The following is a 23,560-nucleotide window of genomic DNA, read 5'->3' as shown; positions in this document are numbered from 1 at the left end:
CTTTGCTCTGCACCTCCAGGTAGCGTGTTCCAGGTGCTCTCCGTGGAGCAACTCCTCCTCCTCCCTGTCCATGCAGACTCGAGCGTGATCCCTGCCCTCTGGCTCTGCTCTTGGACCACTTTCGCAACTGGTTGATTATTTATTTATTGATTCATTTGCATAAATAGTGCTCTGACTTGTCTAGTTCTAGTTCTTTAAAACTCCTGCATCTTTTCCTCACTCAGCCAGTGCACCAAACTCTCCTGTTCAGAATCCAGAGAGAAAGTAAGAGGTGCATCTTTTTCCAATTGATGGCTTAACTTTGGTTTAGAAATAATTGCATTTCAAGCTACTTTAACATCACTGATATTTTTATTTTTAGGTGCAAGGCCTGACAATGGCACTGAATGAGCACAGTCTTCAAGCCTCCTTCCTATAAATAATAGGACCAAACAAGGCGGTGTGATGAACATGCCACTGCATCAAATCTCTGTCATTCCAGCTCAGGATGTTACCTCTTCTAGAGTCTCCAGGAGCAAGACCAAAGAAAAAGAGGAACAGGTACTGTTAGATATGCTTGATTTTTCACAGGGAGTTATCTAACTATAAAATTACAGGGGTGATCAAATCAGACCCACTTCTGTTCCAAAGCCCCAGCTCCTTGAGTGAAGATGAATGTTACCAAATTCTCTCTATATTCTCACTTCTGCTATTTTAAAGCAGCTGGCTGCAAAGTTCTTGAAATTGTTGTTGAGTAACTTCTGTAAAATGCAAGCCATGGCCTTCTGTTTTGCATAAGAATTCAAGGCAGGGATTTTGAATGATAGCTCTAGTATTGTTGTCACAGAAGCTGTTACAGGTGTATTTTACCTTTCTAAGATAGTATGGAATGTGAACCCCTATATGGAGTCATACATTCTGTTTTCCTTTGCTCTTGGTGGCATCTAGTAGCTGTGTTATGGTTCGTAGTGACTAGAATTCACAAGGAAGGAAATACATAACCATACATACTGTTTTCTGAAGATATGATTTGTATTTTTAACTTGGCAGCATGTGTGTGAATGGAATAATTTTGAGGTCTTGTGGTGGTGGTAATGAGAACCAGAACACAAAAATATCTGAAGTATCTAATGATTATAAGTATAATGGAACTGGTGAGGCTGCATCTGGAACATTGCATCCAGTTCTGGGCCCCTCAGTTCAAGAAGTACAGGGAATTGCTTGAAAAAGTCCAGCGCAGAGCCACAAAGATGATGAAGGGAGTGGAACACCTCCCTTATGAGGAGAGGCTGAGGGAGCTGGGTCTCTTTAGCTTGGAGAAGAGGAGACTGAGGGGTGACCTCATCAGTGTTTACAAATATGTAAAGGGTGGGTGTCAGGATGATGGAGCTAGGCTTCTTTCAGTGATATACAGTGATAGGACAAGGGGCAATGGGTGTAAACTGGAGCATAGGAGGTTCCATGTGAACATCAGGAAGAACTTCTTTACTGTAAGAGTGACAGAGCACTGGAACAGGTTGCCCAGGGAGGTTGTGGAGTCGTCTACATTGGAGATATTCAAGGCCTGCCTGGACAAGTTCCTGTGTGATGTACTCTAGGTTTCCCTGCTCTTTCAGGAGTGTTGGACTAGATGATCTTTCGAGGTCCCTTCCAACCCTTGGGATTCTGTGATTCTGTGATCAATAGGCTACTTAAGAATTCTTAATGGCATACTAAGTCTAGTCTTCATGTGTCATCCTTACTTATTCCTGCTCTCTCTCTCATACAGCCCAAAGACTTTAGTGTGCATCTTGCTTTAGTGTACGCTGCACTGCATTGAATTTTACATTATCTGTGAGTTACATAGAAACTTCTTTGCCGTTTTTTTTAGTTTTAACATAAAATCAGATCAAGAGAACATTCACATTATGGTACAACAACAGGGCTTGTTTTATGGACTTCTCAGTTGTAGGAGATACAGGATCTGAGGAGATCTAGGGTGTAGCTTATGTATAAGGGATAAGAAAGGCACTGTCATGTTACAGAAAGCGATCTATTCAGACAAACTTTGGGTAGGATAAAATAAGTTGTTCCTCATGTGTTAGGATCATCTGCCTCACCTGTCAGCTGTCCAAGTAGCAACTACCAAAGTCACCAGTGAGTCAGTAAAAATAAGTTGGCCTATTGTTATTTTTTGGAGTGTTTTCCTTAGTAACATCTTAGAATGGATTCTGGTGCTTCAGATTCTTAAACCAGTACTTAATTAGGCTGGCATATTGCTGCTTTTGGTTGCCAAGACTAGGCAAGAAGTTATCCTCACAGATGAGGTGCTCTAATTACACAAATCACCTTGTCTCAGCAGTATGCTGGAATCTTACTTCTACACATAGTTGCCATATAGGTAAGGGGGTTCTGGTGTTTCTTCTGTCCAGTCCCCTCCCATATGAAAACTGAATATGCTGAGAGTGAAAAAGTCCCTCTGCCAAAAGCAGGGCAGTGCTGTGAATTAACTATGCCCCCCCTGGGGTGATGGGGATTAGGAGACTGATAAGATGCAAACAGCTTGTGGTAACTTTGACCATGCAATGAGCTCAGAAGTGGGAGTCCATGTCTCCTTCTAAACTTGTTAATTTCTGACACAGCAACTTCAATGGTAACAAATCTCCCCTGTGTTTTCTTCATGATAACTAGTTGTAATGTTGATTATTGTTTTCCTTGCCAGGCTGCTATTGTACTTTCATGCCTTGGGATATTTGAAACCTAAGAGAATATTTAAATGCATGCAATATTGTAGAGGAAATAACAGGGACTGTGAGTATACAAATGATAGATTAAGCTAACCTGGAAACACTTCTTGTTTCCCAAGTCTTGGCCTTCTTTTCTCCATGAGCATATTCATTCATCCCTCAAGTGTCCTCTATTCTGCCAAAACCAGAACTGGAACCACAACTGCCTGCCATCCTCAATGCACAGCTGTACTGACACTGAGCCTGGCGCTTCTGTGTTTTTCCCCACTCTGGCAAACTGTGTTGCTTCTCATGTTAACCTTTAATGCTGGAACTAACGAATGAGCTGGAGGGCAGTCAAGGTGTTAATGTGCTGACTCTGACCAATCCAATTAAATTTTCCTATTGCATCAGTTAGGACATTCAAGGCTACTTGCTAGTCAGAGTCCCTGTATCTCTTGGGCGTAATAAGGACCTGCTGGCTGTGACTGTGAGTTTTGTTTATATTTGCAGTCTGCAGTAGAGTGGAGATAGGATGCAAGAGAAAGAAATGGTAGATTGTCACTGCCATATTTTTATTTACTTCAAACTACCGTTTTTCTGTTTGAGATAGAAACCACTGCAAGATACAGAGGAGCATGAACCTGTGCTGAGCAAATCTGCTGAGCAGTTGTAGATTATTTTTGTGCCCTAGTAATATCTGCTGTACAAGGGACAAACACTAGGTAAAACTGAGGGAGAAGGCATTTGCAGTTCATTTTCATAACTTCAGTGCTTTCATATTTCAGTTGTGTGACTTCTCATTACACAACCCCACTCACAGTTATTTCTTTGTGTTCTGGATGGCCTAGACACAGTTCTCATGGATTTCTGTATAAACATCTCATAGTTTTTCAGGAACAAGTGCAACATTTCATAGTTTGATTCAAGTGCCGTGATTTTCTTACCTTACCTTTACTATGTAATAAAAACACTCCTTACCTTTTCTGTGTAGGAACAACAGTAAGCACCTCAAACAAGCTTGTGTACTGTGGTTATAAAATGTTTTGGAGTTGTACGAAGCCACTTGCCAATCTGAACAAAATCAAACAAACCCCAAACCACAAGCAAAGCCAATATTAGTACTTCAAAGATATATGTGTTGGCTTGCTTTGTAATACCAGGCTAAGTTCTTAGGCCGAGTCCTTTGTCAGGTGTGTGCTTTGTAGATTGAGCAGACTCATGTGCATATCTCCCCTATTTATTGCTAAGCTCTGGCTAAAGCCAAGGTGAGTAAAGGTAGAGTGTCAAGTAGCAGATGAGATTTTGTCTTACTTTTGTTCTTGCTGTTTCAGACTAGAACTTTGGCTTGTCTGTACCTGCATCCTGCATTGTAAGAAGTCCTTCAGAGGAAAGGCTCAAGCAGCATAGCAGCAGAAAATGAAGCACCAATGTGCTTAGAAGAAAGAAATTCACTAGTCTGTGAAAAATCAGTGTTTGTCCTGTTCCCAGAAGGAAAATGCTTTATATTCCATTCTGTCATCTTTTGTGATTATGGATGTGTTTAATTTTCCACATTTGTAGTAGAGGTTCACAGGAAAAAGTATCAAGCTGAACAGATCTCTTACTATTTCTTCTCTTTCACACTTCTGGTCAAGTTGTAGCTTTTGTATTTCAGGTTAAGGCTTGGCTTGTTTTAGTGATAGCTTTTCTTGCTACAAGAGCAAGTTTTCTGGGCTAATGATTTGTGACTAACAGTGAAGAATAGCAAGAAATCCTTACCACCTTTATCATTATAATCCAGTTTCTCAGAGTGGGTGATTTATAGTCCCTAGGCATGCCTCATGGCAGATTAACATTTGCATTCAATACCTGTGGAGGTCTGGGGCAGAAATCCTGCTGTATTTGAAGAGGTGGTTAAAAGCAAAGATCCTGCCTACTGTTTTTAAGTACCAGAGCCTGGTAGATTCTGATTCAGGTTAGTGTAATTTTCAAGATTTAAAGTAGTTGAAAACTGTGGTTAATAGCAGTCTTTCATAGAACTTTGTCTGTTTTCCCAGTGAAAATAGGGAAGGTCATAAAGGGATTATGACTCTTGCGTCTAACTCAGATGAACTGTTAGGTTTAAGGGCTGTTAATAACCATCATTAGCTTCTTACTTATCCTTCACTAGGAATAGCTTGATACTTACCTAATTTAAGGGAGAGTGACTAGCAGTGTCACTGTTAGCCTATTGTTTGTGAGATGCTAAACCCCCCCCCTCCCCTGTTTGGTGGGTAACACGCTGGCAGTGATGTTTCCTAATGTATCCAAAAGCAAACAGCTCTCAGGATTTGGCCTGGAAATGAGGATCTGATGCTGGCATGTGATTGAGGTCTTGCTCTGTCTTTGTTTTGTTGCCTATTTGAGGGCTTTGCGCCTGGCTTGCTGAAGCCAAGCTCTTAGTAAATGTTACTGTAGGGAGTCCTGCTCCCTGAACAACAGCTTCTACACTGCTCTTCTGAAAACATGTGAGTACTTCCCAACCGTGGCCTCCTGTGCTATGGTCTCTGCAGATCTTGTAAGCGGATCAGAATGGACAAGATCAGCGTTTGAATGAGAGATCACAAGATGTTGGTGCAAGTAATTTTCAGTGCACAGTATTCTTTCTTTGCAGTAGCTTGGTCCTGCAAAGCAAAGTTGTCAGCAAAGATCATGTAGCATTTATCACAGAAGCAGATGAATGTTCTAGTCTAAATTTAACTTGCTAATTCTGCTTGATTGACCAAAACTCCCTTCTGTCCTCTGCTTTAGAGGAACTATCTTCTTGTCTTCCAAGTGCTGTGTAGTATTACTGGCTGCTGTGTGCTCAGCAGAGATGTTGTGATCATCTCAGATACCTCCAGATGCTTCTCAAAGCTGTTATCTTGGAGATACTATGACTACCTGTCTCGCCTGGATGAAATTACGTTGAGAGATGCACTGTGCTGCATCTTGCTAAATTTCTTCTACTGTCTTAATGATTTCTTTTATCCTGTAACAGGAAAGACATTATGGCCTATTGATTCAAAGAAGCCATGTTATACTGAAAAAGCAGGACTTACTTGAAGAAGGGTGAAAATAAAAGTGATAGATGCATTTGGAAGAATTTTTAGTCATAGATCAGTAACTCGGTATAAAAGTGCATGCTTTACATTGTGCAATTCAGTGTGATACTTTGAGAGCTATTATATTGGTTTTAAGGTACAGAAGCACTCTGTGGCCTTTTTCCATTCACTTTTTGGACTTTGGGCATGTGAATGTGGGCTCTGACTAGCTGAACTTGATCCAAATATTCAGGCATTGGTGTGTGTGTGTGTGTTTGGTTTTGCTTGCCCATTGAAGCAGATAATTCCTTAAGCAGCCAGGCTGCAAATCCTTTGGGAATTTCACCTTAATATTTTTCTGCTGAGATTTGTGTGTTCATGTGTAGCTGTGTTGTATATTAACACTGGGCCTGGCATTTTTCCTTTATTAAATTTGCTTTGTATAGAAACTGGTTAACTATGGAAGAATTTTTATCTGAGTATCCTTTAACTCTTCCATGAGAAGCAGAATGAGTGTCCTACTGTACTGCATATAGACTTGGCCTCAAAGTGGGAATAGTAATTTCCTGACAATTCAAACCTTGGCTTTTAGTTACCATGTTTTTCAATGGATCATAAAGCATTTCAGAGAAAAAGTTGATGTTGTGCTTTCCACTTTTTAAAAAGTAGTAATTTGACAGTTTTTTGTCAGAGCAGCCAGCCTGTGACAGAAGCACCCCTGAAGAGCTGCAGTGGAAATGCTTTCATTTCTGCAGTCTGGGAGCAGATAGTATTTCCCAGACCTTGTCATTTGAGAATGCACCAGATAACTGAGGTGGCTGTAACATCCTTCCAAACTGTATCCCTGAAGCTGTGCTGTGGTGCTGAAAGTGTGGCATTTCCATGGCTGATTTCTGTGCTAAAATACACATTTTTAGGACGTCTCTGTGTAGGAGCAGGTGCCTAAACCTACTCCCATTCTGATTGCTTTTAACAAGTAAACAGTCTAGTAAGGAGTACTAAGTAAATAGGAAAATTGCTTTAGAAACTGCTTAATGCCAGTTGTCTCTCTCTTTTCCTTGAGTTCATTTGCATGTGCTTGAACACAACCCTGTTTGTGATCTCTCCTTTCAGTTATTAGAGAAACTCTCTAATAACTGTGCTTGTCAATACAACTTAACTATTACTTGTATCAAACCCTTCCTTGGCATAGCACTTAGCAGTTTCTGTCGGGTGCCCTTGTGAACTTGCTCTTATGGGGCATTGCCTATTTCTTTTCTCTATAAAGACCTTGGCATCTGGCAGTGGTGTGAGTGCCTGAGGTGCTCCTTCTGCTTTTGCCTGCCTGCCTTCTTCCTGTGGGCAGTTGCCACCATTCCTACCCCTTGCCAGCTTCAGGGCTTTCTTCTCTCCTGTGTGTTCCTGGCAAGAGCACCACTATCGTTCCCTTTTGTGTAGTACCTGGAAAGCTGGCAAGAAGCACAGAGTGTAGGCAGGCCTGGATTAAACCAGTGGTCCAGAATTTGTCATTTGTCTGTCTCTTACTGCCCTGCTAGATGGTGTTGGGCAAGTCCCTAAGGGTGCCTGTGCTGTCCTTCTATCTATAAAAAAGGACTAGTACTGCTGGGTAGTCTTGTAAAGAGCTTCAGGTGTATGGATAAAAGCTGGGCAGCTGGAAGGGTTTGTTACTATATCCTCCATGATGACTGCTTTGCCAGAGTCCTTCTCCACTGCTGGTTCTGCTGCTCTGCTGCAGCACATGGGGAGCAAGGTGTACATGGAGATCAGAGGGGTGCTCCTCTTGCAGGTTGGTATCATTTCATCTTGCTTGTGGTGAATGTGCAAAAATGCTGTGACCTTCCCAAACCCATTCTGCTCTTTATGGACTTGAGTACAGAATGGGAAGCTGGTCCTCTTGAGTCCCACTGTTGGAAGCTAGAGATACTGCTTCCAAGCAAACCCCAGTGAAGAGGGAAGAGAGGAGGCAGGAAGTGGGAGGGAGGGATGGGATGGGAGGGAGCTGCTCCCGCTTGAGCTGTCCTAACAAAAAAAGTCGGATTATACCGTTTGATTCTGCATTGTGTTTTTCTTGGAGTGTGTACAGCATGTGTGTGTGAGGAAAGGAGCAGATGGCTTCTGAGTGGAGATGAATTACGAAAGGCAAACTGCGGGAAGTGGTTTCTGAAAGGGATTTGAAGAAAAGGAAAAAACTCTTTTTCTAAACATTCAGTAAACATCATAAAAGCTCACAGCAGTTGGTACAGGCACAGAGTTTTATTTAGTGGTGCCTCAGAAAAGAAATTTTGGAAGTTTCAGGTTTTGCTGTTTTCTTGTAATCAGACTTATTTACATAAAACTTGTGTTTTAATTTTGGTTACTGCATGTGAACTCCTTGCTTTGGTGTCTCAAAACCAGAACCTTTGAGTTAATTATTATGATCCGTAGCTGTTGCATTAACCAGAATTTTTAAACCACCTCTCTGATATTAACAAAACCTGTCTAGCTTTCACTGCAGTTCACTTGAACAAGCTGAGAGTCATTCTTTCAAAACTATGATTTTGTAAAAGAAGTACTGGTGCTGTTTAATTATGTGATAGCCAAGTATGTTTTGATGGTGGCTTTTTGCAGGTCCGTTGATGTTTCTGGTGTATGTTAATGTGCAGCAGCTTCCCATAAAGGGAGCCCTGGATCTGAGTTCGTGATTTTAGAGTTTTAGTGGTTTTAAATTTAATTTTAGTTTAGTAGGTTTTAATTCCCTGGCAAAAGCCTGCTTGCTTGCTTGTTTGCTTTCTAACAAGAAGCGTGTGTCAGCCTTGGTCCCACAGTGAGCTGTAAGTGCGTATAAATATCTGTGTCAGTGCAGAGTGCCACTGAAATCATCACAGCTCCACAAAGGCATGAGTCAAGGCCCTGATTGTTCTTTGCAGTGATTTTGATCATCCAGTGGCTATGCTGTTTCTTTAAAGTGATACTGTCGGGTTCCTGCAGACTGATTTTTGGAGTTCTTTGTTTACTAAAGGTAATTTCTGTAAATGAGAGGCAGCAGAAGTACAGGGTTTTTCCTCCTGTTGGATGTTGTTGATGCATAGTGAGTGACTTTGTTGGTTTGCTCTTTCAGATGGGTGTGTTTCTTTAACAGGTGAAATACTTAAAGTAGGCTAGGCTTTGGGTTGGTTTGAGCTTTTGTTTTTAGGGTTTTTTTGAGAGAAGAACAAAACTAACAATTCTGCCAGAGAGGCATGCTGTAGTGTAATACCCTTAAGGTACTTGAACTTAAAGAGATTTTAAAACTGTGTCTAGCTTTCAAGTTGCTGGTGTCCCTTTAAACCCTGCACCCAGTGGTTTAAAGTTTTAGCTTCTAACAAGTTATACATAGGTTTATGTTTGCACCCCTGAACTTGCTTGGCCTTTATTTTGTTTATGAAGAATTCTGGATGGGGGAATTTATTGTTTAGAAATTGCTCATGCAAGTTTTGCTGAAATCTGAGCCCTTAGGAGAGCAGCCTTCTGAGTCAATAGTCCTCACACCTAGAAACAAAATCCACCTTTGGGATCTGTTCAGTTTCTCTTGGTCGCAGAGGTGATGGTCATCTGCTACAAAACATGTTGCCCTTTGGTAGCAGACATTAGGAAGTTGCTTATGGAGATTTTTTCATGCCAGCCACAAGTCAAAGCGTGCTTTTATTACTGAGCAAGTCCACATGTCCGTTCCCTGAGGTCAGTGGCTGAGATTAAGAATTTCATTTTCTGGGGGTCAGGAACTGAGTTTTGACATCTTCAAAGACAAAAGGAAGAATGGGATCACCTATTTGTGGAGGTTCAGTTACAATCCAGTTCTCTTCCTCTAAATAAGCACTGCTTTGATGTTGGCCCATTTATATTTTTTTCATATGCTTGAGTGTAGACTGCCTCTGATTCCTTATGTACCTAACAACATGTGGCTGTGTCCTCACATCTGCAGCATTTGGCTTCACCCCTGTGCTAAATGAATGCTGTGTGTTTCCACCTTATTTTTTAATGGTGTGGTATCAATGGTGTTCCTGGAGGCAAGAGTCTGGGACCATGTTACTAAATGCTTTGCATGCGTATTACGCATCTGTCAGTGTAAGTGCAAGTCTGCATATTTAGCACATACTCGTATACTCAGATTCTATGAGTGTGGAAACAGTTAACACTAGAACATTTTCAGTAATAAGTTTGAGTCTTATGCTTAGGTTTTTCAGGGACCTTATAGTGAAGAAATGGGATGTATCTTTCAATTTCTTGTGTAACCTACTTGAATGTATATCAAAGCTGGATTTAGAGACACAGATTTCCAGTGTGCCTTACCACCTTGAAGGGTAATTGCATTTCCCACTCTTAAGTATTTATACCTTGGAAAATCACTACTCTAGATCTCACAGACGTAGAATTATTTATGGCTATTTATCTCTGAAATGTCAATCAGATTTTTTTCTAACTTTGAAGTAAAGTTCAAGTTAGTTAATTCAAAGTTATTTTCTAACTTTGAAGTAAAATCTCTCTGTTAACTGGAACTAGTGTGTGACTGTGTCCATTTAGTGAAGTATTTTGTGCTTCATATCTCACTGAACCTGTGGTGGTTCAGAGGAATTTTGTCTGTTTTTAAAGTATTCTCTAAATTGCTTTAGGTGTGAAAAATTACTTGCTGCTTGATATTCTTGAGTTAGTTTATAAGCAGACATTTGTTGCTGTTGCTGTTCTTGACTCATGTGCTTCTAAAATGAGAAGAAACCTTAGAGATCCACAATATCTTCATATAAAAGCCAAAATACTTCTTTTGCCTCTGCTTTCACCTTAAAGCCCATTTGTGAACAAAGGAAAAAAAAAAACCCAACAAAAAAACAAAACAAAAAAACCAACCAAACAAAGGTGTAAATGTTCTGTTGCTTATTTAATGTCTCTTTAGCACGTTGTTTGTGCCAGGTATTTTTCCTGTAGACAATGCTCTGTAACACTGGAGACTACATGGTCCTGTCTGCAGAGCATAGGAGTGAGAGTTGTCTTTTGTTTGTGATTCTGTTGTGGTTTTATAACTCCTTCATATCACATTCTTAGCGCAAACAAACAGAGATCTTGCCAATAGGGAGGAAAGTATCAGAGCCATGTGTTTCTACTTGTCTTTCGATTCATTCATTCTTCTGATTTCAGGTTTGCCTTTTAATGCAGAGGTCATATTCAAGGATTATACATTACTAGCAACTGCCCCCATGCAGGATAGTTTGTGCAAGATAATCCACAGCTTTAACAGACATTTTGATCTTTCTACAAAGGAAACAGGTTCATGTGGTGTGTCAGCTCATTTCAGTGATCATCGCTATGTTTATGTATGGTTGTTAGTAACAGTACTGTGCTTATCCTTTGTCCCAGTTTTCTTGGACAAGCTTCAGGAAGTCAAGCAACAGTACATAACCATATAATTAAATACTATTACTCTCACATACACAATTTATCCAAAACATTGTCTACTGCTCCAGGATGTACCAGATTGCTTTCCAAACCTAGAGGTTAAGACTGCCAGCAGAAATGTGGAGAGGCCTCCCTGCGAGATGAGATTATCCCATTACTGCATAAGGTAGTACGGCCCAGCAGCCTTGATGTTGAGACTGAGTGGGAACCCATCCTGGAAGTCCCTGCCTTCCTCCAGCCACAGTGTCCAGCTGTGTGTGTTCCCCTTCCTGTCTTACAGCTCTTCCTCTTCAGCTCTTGGTGCTGGCAGTCACCACTTTAAATACTTCACCCTTCAGTTCTTTTGTCTACGTGGTTATATCAGGAGGATTGTTCATGTTAGCTAATACCCGTAACAGGCTTGAGATTCACAGATGAAGATACAGAGAGCAGTGAGTTAGCAGATATTAGCAGATAGGAAACTTTCAGAACAGATGAGGTTGGAGAAATTCTTGAGATGCTTTTACTAGTTCAGGTGCACTTTTAAATGTATAGTCTAGTAGTTACAGTGGTGATCTAGTAGATGTTGAGGGCTGAGTTCTGCTTGCTGCACAGTCATGATGTAGATCAAAAGAGAGGTGACCTCAATCAGCAAGGCCAGGCTAGCAGCCATTTTAGCAAACAGATATAGTAGGCTTGCATGTACAGGGAAGAACCCAGAACAAATATTAGCAACACCCCAGTGCACCTGATAACATAGTTCCCAAGAATACTGATCAGTTGGCTGTAACTCCTATATGTGTGATCAAAGCAGACTTGATTCATGATTCTGGTGAAGTGCAGAAAAGAGAGGTGATGTGGAGGTACAGTACAGTATGTACAGGCATGTACAGTAATAGTCAGGTGTGAACTTTTTTCTTTGAACTTACATTAGTCATGGAAGTCTTTTGCAACAAATTAGTTGATATTTCTTCTGCAGGTGGAGCTTTTTATTAGCCATTTAATTAATTCATTAGTTTCTGTAGAGAGCTGTCAAAAATGGACATTAAAAGCTTACCCATGTTATGCTGCAAATCCGTGTGGAGGCAGTTTATTCTTTGAACAAGAATTTTCTGAGCCAATGTACTATCCTTTCTTCTGTACTTTGTTACTAGAAAAACAATAAATGAGTTAAAAGAATGACAACCCATGCTGTCTCTTCTTATCTTCATGCTATTTCAGCATTGCTTTTCAGTGAGTGCTAGGACTTGTTTGAGAAGTGGCTCTCAAGTTTGAGCTAATGTGGAGTGTCTCTCATGCTAGATTTGTGCTTCCCTGGGTGGGAGATGTTGACCCCTCTTAAATAGAGAAGATGCTTGCTAGAGACAAGAGATCTCCGTGCATCTTAGTGTGTGGTGAGTAGCGTATACAAAGGAATATTATAGTTCCACAGTTCAATACCCTGTTTCCAGGGCAGATACAAGCAGGCATGTCTGCAATTCCTCTGAGGCCCTACAGGGATGGGTGTCACTCACACAAGAGGAATTGTGTCCTATCACCTCTGCAACTTATGTTGATGCCAGGCGGGACCATACAGCCCATGGAAGTGACTGGTCTGCAATATTTCTTTTTTTTTCTTCTTTAGCTTTTATTGTCCGTTCTGTACTACATTTTAGATCCCATGACCACATCTTGATCAAAATTATGGATTGGCATCAAACTTTTGAAAGAAGTATGAGATTATTCTTCTCCTAGGACTTGGAGAGAGGAGCTTAAAAAAGTTGTTTTGAAAGTTGTAGGAGCTAGTTCTTTTTTTTTTTTTTTGAATACCAACTAATAATATTTTAGTTTGTTTCCTTTTACAGTGGTTACAGAATAACCTTGTTATACATATTGTTAGCTTTTCCTGAATGGAAAGTTTCAGAACAAGAAGTGTTTTAGTCAGTTGTGACTGGATGCACAGCTTCACACCAGTTGTAATGTTTTTTTTCTGGCCATCATCTGCCTGCCTATTTCTAGTAACTATTGCCAAGCAGTATGTACCAGAAGTGGTTTCTGGATCATCACTTTGAAACATCACCATAGTTTCCCTCAGCAAGTAGCTTACATGATATTTTATGGCTTCAGGTTTTATGCATAACAACAGAGAAACATGTGATTAATCCCACAGAATAGTTGTTTCTTGGTTCCCCACACACACACATGCTGTCCTTTTTAGTTATGTTTACTGTAATGCAGATGGATGAAAGCACATTATGTGGGTAAAGATTGCAAGGCAGGCTCATATGCAACCAAGTGAAACATTCACTGACTTTTGCATCTTAATTTCTCTGAGCTGGTTAATGTAACAGCAATTAATCAGCTGCATTCCACGTGAAATGCTTCAGTGTGCCTTCCCCTATGGCTGCTGAGACAAGCATCATGTACTCCAGAGACACTGGAGTTACTCAGACATCCACAGGCAGAAATGTGGAAGTGACCGCTAGAATAGGATGTTCCTATTCCCAGACACAAAGGTTGGGACACTTGCAAAAAGGGAAGCATAGCTACTGCATACCTGTAAACTTTAAACCATAGCTATTTAAGTTAATCATTTAGAAGGGAATTGCTAGGGTACTTAATGGAAACATTTGCAAATTGGGGCCACTGAGTACTGGCAGTGTCAGTTTGTACTTAAAGTAAATAAAAGATACCTCTGCCCTTACAGCTGGGAATAGAACTGAACTAGTTTTCTGTGATTAATATGAAAACTTTGATTTATTTGGCTTATATTGCTTCAAATTGCCAAATGAAAAATCTGTATCATCATACAATGGTGAAGTTCATTAGGAAGAGGAAAGGGCATGTTGGAGTACAGATTGAATAAATAGTAATAAAAAGGGAACTATTTTGCATGTAACTTTTTAATGTGCAAAGCAGAATATAGCTATTTAAAATAAAGATATGTTCATGTATTTCTAAGCAGTGGTAATAAAGAGCTGATTGTCTGAACTGAAGTCAGCAGGATAAAAGCAGCACCTCCCACCCCAAAACTCTTTCCCATCAGTCTGTTTGAGAATGGCTTGTTTTATCTTAATGACTCCTTTGAAGCTTGTGGTGTTGAAGGCTAGTAGGGATGACCACATCTGACTTGTAATGACCTGTATTATGGGGGTGACTAGATGCAGTGTACATTGAACCTATAACTCGTGGTGTTTTGGAAGAGGCACTTTAACCTCCACCCTTGACTTGAAGGGTAAATTTTCTGTCTTACTCAGTAGTTTGTTTCCATGCCAACCACCATCACAGTTTACAGAAACCACACACAGCTTTATTTTTATTTTTTAAGTTTTTCTGGCTTTAGCTCCCAGCTGCTGGTTGTTGGTGACTCTTTCTCCATTAATTAAAATAGGCTCTTTAATTGTGTTTTTGGACCTATCAGTGTGTTACAAACAAGTTGGTCATCTACTTTTTAGATAAACTCACAGATAAAATTCTTGACTCTCTTCCAGTAGAGTGTTTCCCACAGCCTTGAAAACATCTGGAGGGAGTAAAGGATGGAGAGATGTCTTATTGAACCCCTTCTCCTTCCATTTGAAAGGAAAGAGTGGGACATGTGAGATTCAAGTGTCTTGATTACAAGGCAAGCTGTGCTGCTTTTGCTTTTAGGGTTTTGGCAATGTTCCAGTGGTTGTGCTCCCTCATTTCTCCAGCACCTAACTTGGCAATGCTGGGCTTCAAAAGGAAAACTGATCTCTACTTGATTTGTACTTGCTACAAATGCAGGGGTGAAAGGCATTGATCCTGTCCTTAAACCTCAGTCAGGTTCTCATCTGCAGTTGTCACTTCAACTTCCTAAATTCTGTACTTCACAGACTGAAGCCTCTATAACTTGCAGTTACAGCCTTTGTCACTTTGATTTGTTGAAAATGCAGTTTGAGTACAGTTTTTCCCCCCTCAAATCAATTTCAGATGTTCAATGTCTATGAAGTGGCTGTAAACCTCATAATTTTTACTACTCAGCTAAACTTTGTGTCACCTGTAAATGTAACGGGTAGCAACTCCTATGTTTTGGGGTTTTTTAATTCATTTCCATATGATTATTGAAAATATTGACTAATGACTGCTTTAGCCCCAGCCTTGTGGAACCAGCAGGAACATCTTAATTTGATTTTCAGTTGACAAGGCTGACTTCACATCTATGAGGAGTCAGGTCTTCACTGTTTAACATGTTTTCTGTTGGTATCATTTGTTCCTTTTTTAGATGGAAACATATGGGAAAAGAAATAAAAGGGAACACTCCACCATATCAGACATACTAAATTAAAGGTGGGAGTTTTGGTGAGCTAAAACAGACTACAAGGGAAGTGTTCACAGAAGATACTAAACTGGCAAAAAACCAAACCCCAAAAAACAGATGGGGCGAGCATGTCTGCAGCAAGACAGCACTTTCTCCCAGTGCATGATGAGCTCAGCTGGTATGAGGGACATTTCTTCTGCAAGTGTTAGTGGGGAGAATTTTGTGAGTGGGTAACATGCCCAGGTATTGCGGCCACCTTTTACACTATTTGTGGTTTGAAGCCTGAATAAATAATGCTGTTTTGAAACATGCTTTCTAATGATTACTAGAATGAACTGACTGAGTAGCGGAGCTTGCAGTTTCCTTGGGAAACTGGGTCTTTCTTGTAAGTGCATCTGGGGAAAGAGGCAACCTGTGTGGCCGGGCTGTGTTGTCCTCCTCAGAGCTTCCATTCTTGCAGTATCGTGCCCATGCCATGCTGTTCTGTTCTGGTTTTACCCCTTATCATTTATAAACCTCCATTTCCTTTTAAATGTATATACAGTAGAGAGCACTGCTAGTGCTCCTAGCTCTTGAGCATTTTGAACTCACATCAGTCCCCCCAGTCTGATGCTGAGTAGGACTGGTGACAGTTGGTTATCTCCCAAAAGTGTTCTCAGTTCTAGCCTCTGCCCACCCTTGTAGCTCTGTCTCCCAGCTGCCAGGAATCTTCCCATTGCCCCCAGGAGAGATCGGAAATATGTACTGAATGTACTAGATACCATCTCTAGATCCAAATACTTGCTTTCGTAAGTTTTGATATCTGGGTTTAAATGTTATAGCAGCTTGGTTGGTTTCAGCCCACCTGTGAATCAGGTAGCTAATCATTACAAGAGCCCTGAAGTTCCTTAAAGGCTTCTGTTTGACCTCTCTTTACCCCTAGTGCTACACCTGCTCATTTAAAGGAAGTACTTTAAAAGTGCTATTCACCAGTACCTCATCCAGCAAAACCCAAGTGTCTGTCCTCTGCCCCCCTCCAAAATGCACTCTGACAATTTATCCTCTTCCAGAGAACGTCCACTCTGGTCTGCCCGGCTCTGTGCCCACATGCCGTCTGTTGGCAAAGGCAGTGTGGAGCTACCCATCTGGAACACGAGAGGTAGAACATAGGAGTCCTTTAAGACTGGCTTCTATCTGGCTACCTGTAGTAAGTCTAGCCAATGCACGCACAAATCTTGGTGGATTAGAGAGTGCAGGAAGGTAGGCAGGATCAACCTGGTTTTTATGGCCCTACTGTTTTTCAGTTCAGTGGTTAAGCCAGAAATAAGCGTAGTGTGTGAGGTTCTGGTTTATAGCTAGAGTTTTGGGGGATGTTTAATGCAGAGTCCTGACCACTGTGTCTGCATGTCTGTTGCATTCTTTCAGGTGAGTTCTTTTTGTGCAATGTTAGGTGGGTTTTAGCTGTCATGAATTTTAAATCTGATGTTGAGGTTTTTTTGTTTTGGTTTTTGGTTTGTTTTGGTTTTTTTTGAGGAACTTCTAAGGAAGCTGCTGCTGTTCCTCTTTATAACAAAGTTCCGGTTTTTACTTTTTTCCTTAGATTTCTCAAATGTTTGTGAAAGTGTCTTAACTATTTCCTGCCTATGCAGTTTTGCTGGGGGAACTTGTGTGCAATCCACTATTCTGAACTCAGCTGTATTTTCTGAGGCAAAAAAGCGGAACAAAGAGCCAAAGCTGTAGATGTGAGGGGAAATAAAACCATTTAGGAAGCTTAATATGCCCTTAGTTGCTTTGCATTTTCATTTCACGTTCAGTCATCCATTTTTCGCTTGTCAGAAGTGCTTTTTGTGGATTTGGTTTGTTAGGGTTTTTTCTGCAATCGATCTTTTAATGCTTTTTGGAAAACATCTTCAGGCCATATCATTATACACCACTCTTGGTTTGTAGGTGCATTACTGACAACCCCAGTACTTGGATAAGCATCGTTATATTGCTTTGCAGCATTGTGAATTTACTGTTGCAGCGACAAGCATTTGAATTGGGCACAGGCAGCAGTCAAAAGTCAGCTCCTACCCACAGGTATTGTCTTTCTGCCTGTTCCATGGAAGCATGGACTGTTCTGTGGTATTTGAGAATGTTTGCTACAGACTTTGGATACTGGTGCTAATTTAATTAAAAATAGATACAAAATCCTCACTTCTTTTTCACTGTGAAAGGCACATAGGCTTGGAGAAACATCTGCTGAATCAAAGTCTGTTAGTTTCTTCAGTGTGTTCCTGATTGCTGAAACTCCCTCCAGCTTTGTTTGTTTGGAAAAAGTCTGGTGTAACATTGGATCTGTACAGCCTACAGCAATTCAGAAGCCTGAGAGGAGCAGTGCAGGCGCTTGCACAAGCATGATGATGCAGTTTCACAAACAGGAAACGCTGCTTGGTATTTAACATTTCCTCATCCCATCTTTCCTCCATTACACTTTTCCCATACAAATGGGTTCTTCTTTCCCTCCATCTTCTTTCTGGGGTTAGACCTGGGAAGTGTCCACCAGGTGTTCCCAGGCAGTACCAGCTGAAAAATGTCAGTCACAGAAAAGAGTGTTTGGAAAAGCTTAAACTTGGAAGAGAATAAGATGAGCTAAAAATGTGAGACAAACTGTCCCTGGATGGTGACCATCCTTTCAGAGCACAAGTGCTCATCCCACTGAGGGAGTTACCTGCTGCGTGAGATGTGCTGCAGAGAGATGACCTGCTTTGCTATCGTTATTTTACTGATCGGGGATAACTAATCTTTTTGTACTGCATGTTTCAGTTCAGAATAGTTGGAGGGTTTTTTCACCCAGACATCAAAGAAGTTCTGATTGGCAGCTTGGAAATTTGCGTAAGGTCTGAAAGGAGGATTTATAGGAAACGAGCAGATGGTCTTCTAGAGAATTACCCTAGGAGGTTGCAGTTATTTAAAAATGGAAGGAACTAAATAGACTGTACAAAATTTGACTGTAAAATTAACTGGCCAGCCAGTAGCTAAATACTTAACCAAAACAATTCAGCTTGTCGCCTAGCATAAGCAAGTAATGGTATCTGTAAGCTGATGCTGCACACCATTTCATGTTTTACCTAGCAAGTGTGCATGAATGAAAGATGATTTTGCTATACACAGTTCTTGCTGTGGTGAGACCACTTCTGTGTCTCTTTCACAGTAGCAACATGGTTGTTCAGGCATGCAGGTCAATGCTACAAAATGCTGTTTGTTTTAAGTGAAATATAAAGCTCTTAAGTAGAATGCCTTTAATTTTTAAACTGCTCTTTTCATTCGCATAAATAATAACCAATTAACATGTTAGTTAAATTCCAATACTTGATTATTTAATCTAATATTTGATACTGGGGGGGGAGGGAGGGGAAACCCCAACCAGAAAGCAAGTTGCTTTATTTTGGGCATGCAAGACTCTAGTCCTACCATTAAGTAATCGAATATCACATGTCACTTCTGCCACATGGCTTTAGACTTTCAATACCCATGTTTCCAGTTTGTGTGTGTGTGTTTTACTGAATGGACAGATTTTTAGAGAAAATCCCATCATTTTAGATGCTGCTGTTTTAAGAAACACAAACTTTGTGTGCTACAGTAAGTGAACAGATGGATTCAGAACACAGAGTCCATTATTCTTTAAAAAATTAAGAAAACACTTCTTTTATTTAAATCCCTAAGAAGGATCCTTTTTAGAAGGCAGATATGCTTTAATTCACTCCTGTTTTAAATTGAATACCCAATGGAGAGAGCTGTCTGAAATAATAGAAGCTGTTTAATTACTCTCATGCTGATCTGTTTGTCTTCTGGTTTGTTTCTCCCAGAAACTTACTCATAACCCATGGTGTCATGGGAGTAGCTGCGTTGGCCATGTGCAGACATAGTTTTGCTGAGAGTTCAGTGGCATAACACTGGTACAGAATGTCATTAAACCGGATTTCTCTTCAACTCATTGTGTTTGCGTAATTCTTCTTAATGGCTGTAATACACCTGCTGAACTTAGAAACCAACCCTCACAACCTTTGGCCTAACCTCCTGAAGTACTAAGAGGACAAGGGTCAATATCCAACAGGCTATGTGAAATTCTTAACTCAGCCTAAATACATGCTTCCCTGCATATAAAGCCTTACAATGTGTATTTGGAAGATTTCCCCCTACCATCCAGCACTTCATTTCCATTAGCTTCAGAGTTAGAGCCTTTGGAAAGAAATACTCTCAGAATTCAGCTCCATCTTCCAGATATTAAAAAAATCTAGAGAGTGAATTCATGGCAGTGCAGTTGCCCAGGTTGAGCTAAGACAGAAATTTTGGTTGTAAACTGCTTGTTCACACTAGTTCCTTATGAGAGTCCACAGGACTGACACAGGGAGGGAAGAGTACTCTGCTGTTTCATCGAAGCTCACCTGGTATGAAAATACCAAGATGAGTTTTGTACCCTGCTATTGATAGGGCTAATCTTGCAGCTTATTATTTACAATCTGCTGGGGTTTCTGAAATGCAGTCATACACAAATGAACACAACATGCCCTGTTTCAAAACTATTTAGTGTGTTGCACTTTAAATGATTCATTTCAGATATTTAATATGCCACTGTTTGTTGATAGTGTAGAATCTGAGTATGCCATATGAGTATGTTTCCTTTAACAAGATGTACTCCCTCTGGCTTCCTTTGCAAAAACAGAAGATCTTTCTATAATGTAGTCCTGCATCCACTGTGTTCAGCCCAATTGCTTACCTTGTAGTTCATGGTGTACAAGGCTGGGCTTGTGCAGGGCCCTTGCCCTCTCACTTAAGCAGCCCTGGTAATTTTCTGGAAGCTTCTTGATTCCCAGTTTTAAAATTGTAATGGAAGAGCTGAAGGAAGACATTCAGACCTCATTTTTTAACTGTTAAGGAAGTTTGCCTCCTTGAGGTTTAACCACAGGATATTGATATGTGAAGTGTTTCCATAGCCTTTGCTGTCAATCTGATAGTGTGTGTGGAGCTGATTTTGTGTTGGATTTTTCCTTTTTAAAAAGTAATATTTGGTCTGGGAGGGAGAATGGTGAGTTATGCAGAGTGCTCAGGATATGGGACCAGCAGCGGTGGATGAGACAAAAGGTTCATCCAACTCAGGGTGTTGTTCTTGAGCATGCATGAGAGAGCGAGTATGAGATACAAAGCATGGGCAGGGTGGTCCTGGGCCCAAAGTTTGTATCATGTACTGCTGTGGTAAAACATAATTTTGAATGGGGTGCAGTTATCTGAAGAGGGTGAGAAGATGGAGTTGGTATGGGAAAAAGTGCAGTTGAAGGGAAAGGAAGTCTCTTCCTCTGCCTTGTGATGTGTACAGCATTCCTAGGGTATTCCAGGAAAAACACAACAATAAATGCAACTGTCTGGATGATGTAGTCTGGAGAGTCCTAAGGTTTGTGTTGAAGGAGTATCAGTGTTAGCAGAGGTGAAAGAGGAGTCCTTCAAAAGTAACAGCTGCTCACGACTGAGCACTAAGTGACTCTAATGTGTTGAATATTCCTTTCTTTTTGGGGTCTTTCAGTTGTCTTTGCATTTTATCTCTTCTGCATAAGTCACCCAAGGCAGGGGTAGACAGCAGGGATCGTCTCTTGAGTGTTGATGTGACCTGAGAAATGCAGCCCCAGAGATGTCTAGAGAGTTATGCCCAAACTGAAAAGCTGTGTTCAGGATTTAGGAAGTTGCACACACACTACATTAAAGCAACATTTCTTTTACAAGAAGTTAACAGCTTGTGAAAGCTTTCTCAGTTGTGTTTGGACAGCTATGTCACTTGGATTGTAGTAGGTAGCTGATAAAGAGATGCCAAATAATTCATTGTGTATCTAACAACGAAGTCAAAAGCAAACAATTCTGAGAAATACAACTGAATCTGCAAGTGGTATGTATTGACATTTGCCTATTGCAATAATTGCACTTGCAAATAAAGTAATTGCAAATTAGTCCTGTGTTTGTTCGCTCTGTGGAAGAATATCTGAAAGGAAGTAATTTTTATAGTTAGCTTGCAAAGTTGTACTGACACAATGGAATTTATTGTTCAAGAAGCATGTGAATTTATCTCACATATTCTTCCACCCACTAAGTTCTCCTCAGCAGTCTCTGTAAACAATCAACTGAACTTGCCAGCTACAGCAAGCAGGGATTTTTTTTCCCCACCTTCTTTGTGCTGTATTGTTTTCCGGACTGTCACATTCTTTCTCTGTCTTTGGTGTTCATCTTTATGCAGCTTCTGTTGCATCCCAGCCCTTAAGAATAAGAAAAATAATTACTAAGCAACCGAATTTACTAGTATTGTGTACTCCAGAGATACAGTTCTGTGCTTATCATGCTTTCTTTGATTTCCAGCTGCATGGAGTTTTATCTTCTTTTTTAAGAAAAGGAAGAAAATCACCAGACCTATTGGCTTGACTAATGAATAGAGGAAAGAAAATGCGTCTGGGAGGAGCATCCTGCTTGCTTTTTGGACATTGGGAGAATTTTTATGCTTCATAGCACAAAAATTGCTAGGGATTGCTTTCGGGAAGGGGGGAGAAGTGGATGGACATCAGCTGCTGCAAGGAATAGAACATGTTCATAGAAGCTCTCATGCATTATTCATCACAAGATCCTTTCACTGGAATCAGCTGGAGGAAATAGTCTAGTTTGAGCTACACTAGTATTATATTTAGGGGGCTTAAACAAGCCCAGGCAAGTACAGCACCAACTCTTTCTGTTCATCTGCAGGCAAATGTAGGGCAGTCAGCAGCTCTGCTTACACAGCTCCGTCTCTTTAGTCTGGATAACAGGAGTCATGCAACCAGGGGAGGCTACACTGAGGATACACACATGCATTCGTGCTGGAAAATGAAGCTTCAGGTAGGAGAACGTCTTGTCAGCAAACTGTCTTACCTTTACAGTTTATTGTAGGGATGCTGTTAAGCCCTGCAAAATGAATATGTACATCAGGGCAGCCTGTCTAGAGAGGCTGCTGTAGAGGCTCCTCATTAGAGTGCTCCACATAGAATGCTATGTGAATGATCCTTTTCAGTGTGATACTTTGTTCGGTTCTAACTGTGAAGCTGCTTTGTTGCTTTGGGTTGTTTTTTAAGAAGAAAAAAGCACCTTTCCTTCATTCACACTAACACTCTTCTGAAGGTGCTGGGGATTAAAAGCAGAGAGACAACTTGCTGGGTTTTGGAAATTTTGGGGAGTTGTTTTTATTCAGGTGTTTTTTTAAATTGTATTGGTATTAGCACTTTTGTTGGTGGGAGGTAACCATAAGAGATTCTGCTAAAACACATCTGGCTGTGATAAACCTTAAGCTCCAGTTGTGTCCTTTCAGAGTGCCTGCATTTGAATGGCTGCAGTATTTACCACTTTTTTCTTTTTTCTTTTTTAATTTTCTGAATAAAGACGCTTGTAAATTGGGGCTTCTGTTCTCAGAAGCTCATCTGTATTTTCCAATGTTATTAGTTGCTCTAGAAGAAATCTATATTTCTTCTCTATACAAGCTTTGTATATTTAAATCATCAGGCTCGAGCAACACTATTAGTTCAGTTTTAAACAAAGAGGGGGATTTTACAAAACCTTATGGAACATTAACAAAGGGTCTTTGTTTCGTTCTGCGAGTATTATTTGCTGTGTAATGTGTGGGTTTGTGCATGTGTGAGAGAGGGAGGTATACAAACACATAATCTCATTTGGCAAGAATGTTCAAATGTTGCTTGCTTTGTGTGTCTGAAGTATGTATGCTGCTTCTGGCTGCTTAACTGCTCTGATGCCTGTGTGTGTCCCGCCTGCCTGCCTGCCCTGCTTGGGCGGCTTGTTTCAGTTTGGAGAGGGTTTTCTTTATTTATTTATTTAGGTGGGCTGCTAAAACCCCTAACTTGAAGGTAGAAAAATCAGGAGTCCCTGCTACACAACTAGGATGAAATGGTGCTTTGCAGTGCAGACAAGTTGTTTTCTTCTCAAAACGATAGCTTGAAGCCCAATCCGGGGTTTAGTAAATAAGCATTACTGGTGGAAGCAGAAATTGTCAGCTTTACATGAAATCCCCCAGGAGGAGATTAATGATCATGTGCTTTTGGTGAAGCTTAAATGTACACTGCTTGCCAGTATGTTGTCTTCCAAGATGACTTGATCATCTAAATAAAATTTGCATGTACATGAGAAGCTGGTATTTAGTACCTTTTGTT

The 23,560-nt window shown here is 40.6% G+C and overlaps 1 protein-coding gene across 2 annotated transcripts in view; it reads left to right on the top strand.

The window, feature by feature from the left end:
- Positions 1–23,560, top strand: part of LOC101868605 (E3 ubiquitin-protein ligase MARCH8) — a 98,266-nt gene that overhangs the window by 22,841 nt on the left and 51,865 nt on the right. For both annotated transcript variants that reach the window (XM_034062390.1, XM_013130269.3), the window contains exon 2: positions 362–540. In XM_034062390.1, the coding sequence (XP_033918281.1) occupies positions 445–540 (96 nt within the window). In that variant the 5' untranslated portion in view covers positions 362–444. The remainder of the gene's footprint in view (positions 1–361; positions 541–23,560) is intronic.

Source organism: Melopsittacus undulatus, chromosome 4 (genome assembly GCF_012275295.1).
Source record: "Melopsittacus undulatus isolate bMelUnd1 chromosome 4, bMelUnd1.mat.Z, whole genome shotgun sequence".
Taxonomy (NCBI): Eukaryota; Metazoa; Chordata; class Aves; order Psittaciformes; family Psittaculidae; genus Melopsittacus; species Melopsittacus undulatus.
This window is presented reverse-complemented; position numbering and strand designations above follow the sequence as displayed.